Source organism: Haliotis rufescens, unplaced genomic scaffold (genome assembly GCF_023055435.1).
Source record: "Haliotis rufescens isolate VD_foot unplaced genomic scaffold, xgHalRufe1.0.p SCAF_10, whole genome shotgun sequence".
NCBI classification, from domain to species: domain Eukaryota; kingdom Metazoa; phylum Mollusca; class Gastropoda; order Lepetellida; family Haliotidae; genus Haliotis; species Haliotis rufescens.
Window position 1 is genome coordinate 45,981,391 of NW_025963780.1, and position 10,754 is coordinate 45,992,144.

The 10,754-nt window shown below is 43.2% G+C and overlaps 1 protein-coding gene across 1 annotated transcript; it reads right to left on the bottom strand.

Annotated features, from left to right (window-relative positions):
• Positions 1-533: 533 nt before the first annotated feature.
• LOC124126208 (leucine-rich repeat-containing protein 15-like) lies at positions 534-4,541 on the bottom strand. Its single transcript, XM_046489584.2, has 2 exons — positions 4,403-4,541; positions 534-1,903 (listed from the first exon to the last, which is right to left on the bottom strand). Exons 1-2 carry the CDS (start codon positions 4,412-4,414, stop codon positions 872-874), a joined length of 1,044 nt encoding a protein of 347 aa, XP_046345540.1. The 5' UTR covers positions 4,415-4,541; the 3' UTR covers positions 534-871.
• Positions 4,542-10,754: the final 6,213 nt, after the last annotated feature.

A 10,754-nucleotide genomic window follows, 5' to 3' on the forward strand; every position in this document is an offset into this window, starting at 1 on the left:
GGTCCATTGATCACTTGATAGTCTGGTTTGTGTACAGGCCACTGTCTCATGGCAGGTGTATAATTGTGTTAGTTTAACGTCCCACTGCAATATTCAAGCTATATGACGGCGGCCTGTAATTGAGCGATTGTCGACCAGGCAAGTCACCATCGATATGGTGAGCAACGTTCCACGCCGTCGGTGTACGATGTAATACATTCAACCAATCGAATTAAGTCTGGAACATCGTGAGCAGCGATCCACGCATGTGGGATGCGATGACATGCAATCAACACAGTCACCTCACACACGAGTAGCTGCAACTACCAGCTGTATCCTTGCTGCATGTCACTCACTCACTCACTCACAGAGTCACTCACTCACACATTCACTCACTCACTCACCTCACTCACTCACTCACTCACTCACCTCACTCACTCACTCACTCACTCACTCACTCACTCACTCACTCACTCACCTCACTCACTCACTCACTCACTCACTCACTCACTCATCCGTGTATACTTAGTAGAGAGATTAGATTCAGAAAACCATTGTAGCAGTATGTTTGTTTATTAAATAACCCTGCGAAAAAAGGTATGGACAATATCATAAAATCTGCTTCATCTTGCTCCGAATTGTGAGGGCCTTAACAGCCACCTGGGTATTTGTCTGGCTACCAATGTACAACTTTCAACATATTAAGTTTTGCAAAAACCTTTAAAGTAAGGTAGTAAGTGAATGTTCCATGTGTAAGTGTAAAGATAAATCCGATGTGTATATAAATCACTGTATGAGAAGACTCGCGAGGGATGTGCAGTGTAGTGCTCGTCAGAGACGGACATCCAGTGTATACACGTTACATACATGTAGGTCACATTCATTCACAGGGTTAGTCATTCAGATGATTCGTCATGAACGGAATGGTCACAAGGGTCAACACCACGAGGACATACGCGGCGTGGCCACTACCACCATTACCACCATTACCACCGTCTCCGTTGCCAGGCAATGGAGACTCGGTTGGAGAGCCAGGCAACGGACACTGGGATGGAAAGGCAACTTCCGGCACCAAGCACTCAGACGTGGCACTTCCCGTCGGGCACAGAAGCGTTGCGTTTAGAGTTCTTAAACTTCTGCCAGGAAACAAGGATGAACTGTTGTGGCAGCGGTTTCGGTTCAGTGAATTGGCGAAGTAGGGGTTGTCCTGCGCAGCCTCAAACAACCATGCTAGCTCACAACTGCAGTTAAAGTCTAGCTGGTAGAATGAGAAGTAATTACCGACTTCTGACTGAAGGACGTTCAACGTATTGCAGTGAAGATTTGCAATGTAACACGAATAAATACTGGCCGATTTGGTTTCATTGAATTCTGCAAACGCTGAGGTGTCCACGTGGCCAATGTTTGCCAAATACAGCGAGAAGGACTTTGCCGCTATTTTGTGGAAAGAGAATGATCCCATGGTTGTAATATTGGCACTGTAAATACTGATACGGGAATCCGATATTGAAGAAAAGGCGTATGGCTGGATGGCTCCAATAGTAAGGCTGTACAAAGATAACATTCCTCGACTTACGAACGTCATGTTAGAAAATGCTCCGGATTCAATCGTATCAATGTTCGATTGGTAGATAGATAATGACTTCATCTTCATCAAGTTTTTAAAGGCGCAGTTTCTTATTTTCTGAATCGTGTTCTTGTACAGTGAGACCATGTTAAGGCGAGGCAGACCCTTGAACGAATCCGGTGGTATCTCCGGTAAGGAAGATTGATAAATGGTGACTACTTCCGTTGATGGGGGGAAGGTTTCTGGGAAGGAGGAGAGCCCTGTACAAGACACGTGACCAACTCTTGGACACACACATCCGGAGGGGCAGCCCTGTGCTGCAACTGTTGTTAATCCCCAGAGGGCAAATAGCAGGATCTGCAATGAACATACTTTCTCTGATTATGGCAGTAATGATATTGTGCGTCTATACAGTCTTGATAGACAATGATTACTGTCAAACAACAGAAGGATCTGTACCGAAATGTCGCCTTTACAGTATTAAAGAAGTTGTTTCTCCATAAATTATGTCTACTTTATATTGCTATAACACGTATCTAAACATGCGTACATTATTCAGATCTTAACATGTCAAATACTTCATGCCAAAATATATCAATGATAATTTGTAACAAAAGACAAACAGGAAGTGACGTAAGAGCTCGGCCCAGCGTGCGAGGGGATCCACCCTTGAGATATAGCGGCTATGTCCGGTGTTTACAACTGCTTCGTGTGTGGTGTGTGTGTTTTGGTTAAGGCTGCACTCAGCAATATTACAGCCGTCAGACGGCGGCCTGTGGCAGTCGAGTCCCTTGATTACTATCAAGCGCATTGGACAGCTATCACCAGATATGGCACACCGACTGAAGTCTGCAATTCAACCCTATTGTCATTTTATGCCCAGTAAATTATTTTAAAAATACAGTCTGATTTAAGATATGATGTGTTTGCTCGTTCTTTAACGGGGCAATATTCAAGCTTTTCGACGTCGGCCTGTAAATAATCGAGCCTGGACCTGAACATCCAGTGATTGATATGGTGACCACGTCTAACAATCAACCCGGTCACCCGATCGAATACGCCACCCACACGTACAGGGTATAAGTCGCTGGGGTTGATTCTAACCCGGCTTCAAGACGGGGATAGCGTTGTGTGCAGCATGCACCAGGGTCTTATCTAGCCAGTACCATTACTTCAAACAAGCTATCTCTTGACGCATTCGCTGTAAGTAATACCAGCATGTTACCACTACGATGTCTAACGTCATCCAGTCACGTTACATATGACAGACTGAGTGGAAGGAGTCTATTCTCACATCAACGCGTTGTGGCCCCAACTACGGTGTCTAACGTCATCCAGTCACGTTACATATGACAGACTGAGTGGAAGGAGTCTATCCTCACATCAACGCGGTGTGACCCCCACTACGGTGTCCAACGTCATCCAGTTACGTTACACATGACAGACTGAGTGGAAGGAGTCTATTCTCACATCAACGCGGTGTGACCCCCACTACGGTGTCCAACGTCATCCAGTTACGTTACACATGACAGACTGAGTGGAAGGAGTCTATCCTCACATCAACGCGGTGTGACCCCCACTACGGTGTCTAACGTCATCCAGTCACGTTACATATGACAGACTGAGTGGAAGGAGTCTATCCTCACATCAACGCGTTGTGGCCCCCACTACGGTGTCTAACGTCATCCAGTCACGTTACATATGACAGATTGAGTGGAAGGAGTCTATTCTCACATCAACGCGCTGTGACCCCCACTTCGGTGTCTAACGTCATCCAGTCACGTTACATATGACAGATTGAGTGGAAGGAGTCTATTCTCACATCAACGCGGTGTGACCCCCACTACGGTGTCTAACGTCCCCTCTTCCCGACAGCCACTGGTTCCTTCCCTTCGCTGCCAGTCTACTGTGTGCGTATCTAGCTAGCATCAGCACCTCGAGCTTTCTGTGCTTGTACAATGTGTCATATTGAACTTAAAAGGACAATTGTGTGAGTTTCTAATTTCAAAACTTGAATCACTTGAGTCTTTGAATGGAAGATAGAAGTGATACACGTAAGGAATATAATTCATGGTGTCAACTTTTTTTCATGAGGAAAAACCCCGTTTCCGTGTATATGCTTACTCCTCCATCGGAACTGAAACACATGAGGAAGAGAACTTATGGATCAGCATGTGTTGATGAAGGAGTAAACATATACTCCGAAACGTTGTGTTTCCTCAAAAGAAAGAAGTTGACATCCTTAAAATCTCTGCCCTTTGAATCGCTTGGTTTTATTTGTTTCTGTTGACACACTACGTGCTGGAACTATTCCTGTATTCCTGCGATGATAGTTCTGTATTTCCTACAGGACGAGATAGATGTCCTTGAGTGCAGTGATAGCCAAACAGTCGTCACTTGAGCAAGATCGCAAAGAACAATGAAGAATGAAGCGTGGTTTATTTCACGATAAAGCGTTGTCCTATCATGACGTCACTTCAGGAGATTCGAACATGCGATCCCAACTTGATGACGTCATAATGGGAGTGTCTAGTGAGTTGCTCCCCATACATGTAGCTGGGCAACGCAGATAAACGCGATGGAGTTATCATTATTCAAATAGGGGTGATTATTTTTAAAACTTGTAGATTTTATCTCCATCCTTAAAGAGTATGTACATAATGTTGATAACTCATACACAAAATAAAGGACTCGTGGTCATTGTTTATCGAACAATAAAACACTACAAGGAGAATAAACCACGAGTCGTTTCTTATATAAGACATCGCGCGGATCACTTCATGAACTCAGTAATGAACGACCTGAACCAACGCTAGCATGTCCTAAACATCTATACACGGGCATTGTTATACTTACACGTGCACCCATCTTGGCTGACACTATCTGGGCTGTCACTATCTCGGCTCAACACCCGCTCCTGCAATGGGGCTGGTATTTAAACACAGACGCGACGCAATACAAGACAGTGACGTCTGGGACAACTTCCTGTTTACGAGTCGTCTCGCGTCAGTCACTGGATGTGCAGCAGGCACACTGATGCCAGACTACACCTCTCCGAGACAACAACAAGAAAACATTGATGCAAATTATGATATTACTGAAAGGCATGAAGGAGCATAATTATATTAACAACAAATAACACAACGTTGTTGTGGAAATTTTTTTTAATCTATTTTGAGTATTGGGCAATACAGTTGATACATTTGCATTGGGTAGGTCTATTTAAAAATAGTTTCTTGTTTAACGCCGCACTCAACAGTATTCCAGCCATATGACGGCGGTCTGTAAATAATCCAGTCTGGACCAGATCATCCAGTGATTGACACCAAGAGCATCGAACTATGCAACTTGAATATGATGTTATGCATCGACCAAATCGGCGAGCCTGACTACCCAATCCTGATTGTCGCCTCTTACGGCAAGCATGGGTTGCTGAAGACCTATTCTAACCTGGGTCTTTATTTAAAAAGTAGATAGAAGGAAATGGAAGCAATTTCTGGCACAAATGTAAACATGTGGAAATGGTATCAAAACTGCCAACAACATTGGAAGATGCACATACTCAAATAATAGATCACATTCTTTTTACACTTGGCATTTAGTTATAATAATGTAAAAGAAAATTCTAAGGGCTCCATATGGCAAAAAAGTCATACTAGATAAGGTCTTTTTGTCACAACCACAGATGCACATACTCAAAATATTATCACGTAGTTGGATAACATTTCAATACCGGGACAAATCAATAACGGAGATTCCTCGTCTCTTATATTACGTTTTCGGTCAGTTTCATTTTTGTATTTCTTTCTTTCAAAGAATAGTAATTGTGATCATGATGAGTTGAGTTACTTGTTTTTTTTCTATGTACTGTTTTTTTTATCCAGTGTCAGTAACTGTTGTGGAATGTGGTTTACTTGTAACAATGACTGGTTGGAGTTCATATGATGATGATTGATTGGTTTGTCGTTTAACGCCGCACTCAGCATTATTCCAGCTATATGACGGCGGTCTGTAAATAATCGAGTCTGGACCAGACAATCCAGTGCTTATTATCATGAGCATTCGGATCAGTCTGACCCAAACCATTCCGCTGATGAGAGTCAAATAATGCATACGAATCAAAATCCGTAAAAATGGTGACATCATTAAAAGTTACCAAAAGTGACGGGGATATCAATATTGATTGTTGATTTGATCCTATGAAATTTGTTTTCCCTGCTTCAATATTTGGAACACCTGTGACGGAGCCATAAAACTTATCTGTTATGTAGACAATATCGCTTGAGGCAGTGGCTGCTGGGAGCTGATTATGACCTAAATACCCCCCATAGCCTTTGGTGTTAACTATGTGACTGTAGAGAGCTGTGTCTTCATCCAACAGATTATCGAGGTCAGTGGAACACGGTACAGACGCAAAAAGATTTGAGTCATGGGGCACAAAATATATGAGTGACCAGAGCTACGGCTTGTACGTTGAATTCCATTAAACGGTTGAAAAATACTACAGCCTTGATGCAAATTCGCCGACACACTACTCCGATTTTGCTTTGACTTTGCTACCAAACGTGTCACATGTGGCTGTGTGCGGTGCACTGATTAAACACAACGCGGGGGACTGGGTTAATTTAAAATACGGAATATAACTATTCCAAATATTTCCAGTGAACATAAGCATCCACACAATCAAAAGAGTCGTATGTCGAATGTGGAATTCAGCCATATTACATTTAAATTGAGATGTCGTCGTTATTCATGAATAAGCATATTCAGAACATATTTTACATTATGCTGTTATTTACGATCTCCGGAGCACAGTTCTTCTTTTGTATACACCATGAAAATCAGAAAATTAGTCCTTGAGGAAAAAAGGACATCGGATTACACATGGATGGTTTAATAATGTCAGCTAATGACCAGAAACGGTCGGATGTATCAATTAACTACATAAAGACGATTTTGAAGTATCTCTTATTGCTGGAAAAGAATTGCATCAACATTCCACGCACATGATTTGTATGTTTTGTTTCCGTAAATGCGTGGCTTGAAATTTCAAATAAACCAACATGTCGACATACATGCTAAAAAATTAACGTTTCCCGAATTATACACGCACTTCGAGCGTAGCTTTGGATTAGGGAATCACAGGAGTGCCTTGGCCAGTATAAGATCTAGTGCCGCCCCTGACAGAGTAGAGTAAGTGAATCTTGTCTTACGCCGCTTTTAGCAATATTCCATCATTATCTTGGCGGGGGACACCACAAATGAGCTTCACATACTGTACCCATGCCATGTGGTGAATTGAACACGCTTTAACCATTAAGTCACCCAAACGAATAGTATACCCACTAGCGACACCTGTAACTCATAGTACACCCTCTAGTGACACCTGTAACTCTTAGTACACCCACTAGTAACACGTGACACGCATAGTACACCCACTAGTGACACGTGTAACTCATAGTACATCTCACAAGTGACACGTGTAACTCATAGTACATCCCAGTAGTGACACGTGTAAATCATAGTACACCCACTAGTAACACGTGTAACTAAAAGTACACCGACTAGTAACACATATCACTCATACTACAACCACTAGTGACACCTATAACTCACAGTACACCCACTAGTGACACGTGTAACTCATAGTACATTCCAGTAGTAACACGTGTCACTCATAGTACAACCACCAGAGATACGTGTCACTCATGGTACACCCACTAGTGACACATGTAACTCATAGTACACACAACTAGTGACACATGTAGCTCATAGTCCCTAACCACTAGTGACACATATAACTCATACCACACACCACTAGTGACACACATAACTCATAGTACACTCACTAGTAACGCGTGACACTCATAGTACACCCACTAGTGACACGTGTTACTCATAGTACATCTCAGTAGTGACACGTGTAACTCATAGTACACCCACTAGTAACACGTGTAACTAAAAGTACACCCACTAGTAACACGTGTCACTCATAGTACAACCAATAGAGACACGTGTCACTCATAGTACACCTACTAGTGACACGTGTAACTCATGGTCAACCCACTAGTGACACATGTAACTCATAGTACACACCACTAGTGACACATGTAACTCATACTACACACCATTAGTGACACATATAACTCATAGCACACACCATTAGTGACACATATAACTCATAGCACACACCACTAATGACACACATGACTCACAGTACACACCACTAGTTCCACATATAACTCATAGTACACCCACTAGTGACACGTGTTACTCATACTACACCCACTAGTAACACGTGTCACTCATAGTACACACACTAGTGACACGTGTAACTCATAGTACATCTCACAAGTGACACGTGTAACTCATAGTACATCCCAGTAGTAACACGTGTCGCTCATAATACACCCACTAGTGACACCTGTCACTCATAGTACACCCACTAGTGACACGTGTCACTCATAGTACACCCACTACTGATACCTATAACTCACAGTACACCAACTAGTGACACCTGCCACTCTTAGTACACTCACTAGTGATACCTGTAACTCACAGTACACACACTAGTGACACCTGTAACTCTTAGTACGCCCCACTTTTGACACCTGTAACTTATAGTACTCCTAATTAGTGACACCTGTTACTCATAGTACAGCAACTAGTGACACCTATAACACACAGTTCTCCCAATAATGACACCTGTAAATCATAGTACACGTGACAATACTAGTGACACGTGTAACTCATAGTATACCCACTAGTGACACGTGTACCTAATAGTACACCAACTCGTGACACCTGTAACTCATAGCACACCCACTAGTAACACGTGTCACTCACACTACACCCACTAGTGACACGTGTAAGTCATAGTACACCACACTAGTGACACCTGTAACTCACAGTATACTCCACTAGTGACACCTGTAACTCATAGTACACTCACTAGTGACACCTGTAACTCACAGTACACCCACTAGTGACACCTGTGTAACTCATAGTACACCCACTAGTGACACGTGTAGCTCAGAGTACACCCACTAGTAACACCTGTAACTCACAGTACACCCCACTAGTGACACTTGTGTAACTGAAAGTACACCCTACAGGTGACACATGTAACTCATACTACATCCCACTAGTGACGCCTGTAACTCATAGTACACCCACTAGTGACACCTGTATAACTCATAGTACACCCCACTAGTGACGCCTGTAACTCATAGTACACCCACTAGTAACACCTGTAACTCACAGTACACCCACTAGTGACACATGTAACACATGGTGCACCCCACTAATGACATCTGTGTTACTAATAGTACAACCCACTAGTGACACATGTAACTCATGGTGCACCCCCTAGTGACACCTGTAACTCACAGTACACCCCACTCGTGACACCTGTAACTCATAGTACACCCACTAGTGACACCTGTATAACTCATAGTACACCCCACTAGTGACACTTGTGTAACTGAAAGTACACGCCAAAAGTGACACATGTAACTCATACTACATCCCACTAGTGACACCTGTAACTCATAGTACACCCACTAGTTACACATGTAACTCACAGTACACCCCACTAGTGACACCTGTAACTCATAGTACACCCACTATTGACATATGTAACTCATGGTGCACCCCACTAATGACATCTATGTAACTAATAGTACAACCCACTGGTGACAACTGTAATTCACAGTGCACGCACTAGTATCACCTGTAACTCACACTACACTCACAAGTGACACCTGTGTAACTGATAGTACAAACACTAGTGACACCTGTGTAACTGATAGTACACCCACTAGTGACACCTGTGTTACTGATAGGACACCCCACTAGTAACACCTGTAACTCACAGTACATACACTAGTGACACATGTAACTCACGGTGCACCCCCTAGTGACACCTGTAACTCACAGTATACCCCACTAGTGACACCTGTAACTCATAGTACACCCACTAGTGACACCTGTAACTCATAGTACAACTCAATAGTGACACCTGTAACTCATAGTACACACCACTAGTGACAAATACAACTCATAGAACACCCCACTAGTGACACGTATACCTCATAGTACACCCACTAGTGACACCTGTAACTCACAGTACACCCCACTAGTGACACGTGTAGCTCTTAGTTCACCCCACAAGTGACACCTGTAACTCATAGTACACCCACTAGTTACACGTGTAACTTATAGTACACCCACTAGTGACACGTGTAACTCACAGTACACCCCACTAGTGACACGTATAGCTCATAGTACACCCTACTAGTGACACCTGTAACTCATAGAACACCCCACTAGTGACAAATGCAACTCATAGTACACATCACTAGTGACACGTGTAACTCATGGTACACACACTAGTGACACGTGTAACTCATAGTACACCCCACTAGTGACAAATACAACTGATAGAACACCCCACTAGTGACACCTGTAACTCATAGTTCACCCACTAGTGACACGTGTAACTCATAGAACACCCCACTAGTGACACCTGTAACTCATAGTTCATCCCTAAGGTGAAACGTGTAACTCATAGTACACCCACTAGTGACACGTGTAACTAATTGTACACCCCACTAGTAACACGTGTACCTCATAGTACACCTACTAGTTACATCTGTAATTCATACAACACCTCACTAGTGACACGTGTAACTCATAGTACACCCCACTAGTGACAAATACAACTGATAGAACACCCCACTAGTGACACGTGTAACTCATAGTTCACCCACTAGTGACACGTGTAGCTCATAGACCACCCCACTAGTGACACCTGTAACTCATAGTACACCAACTAGTGACACGTGTAACCTAGAGTACACCCACTAGTTACGCGTGAAACTCATGGTACACCCCACTAATGACATCTGTGGAACTAAAAGTGCACCCCACAAGAGACACGTGCACTTCACAGTACACCCACAAGTGACACCTGTAACTCACAGTACACCCCACTAGTGACACGTGTAGCTCTTAGTTCACCCCACAGGTGACACCTGTAACTCATAGTTCATCCCACAGGTGACACGTGTAACTCATAGTACACCCACTAGTGACACGTGTAACTTATTGTACACCCCACTAGTGACACGTGTTACTCATACTACACCCACTAGTGACACCTGTAACTCATACAACACCTCACTAGTGACACGTGTAACTCATAGTA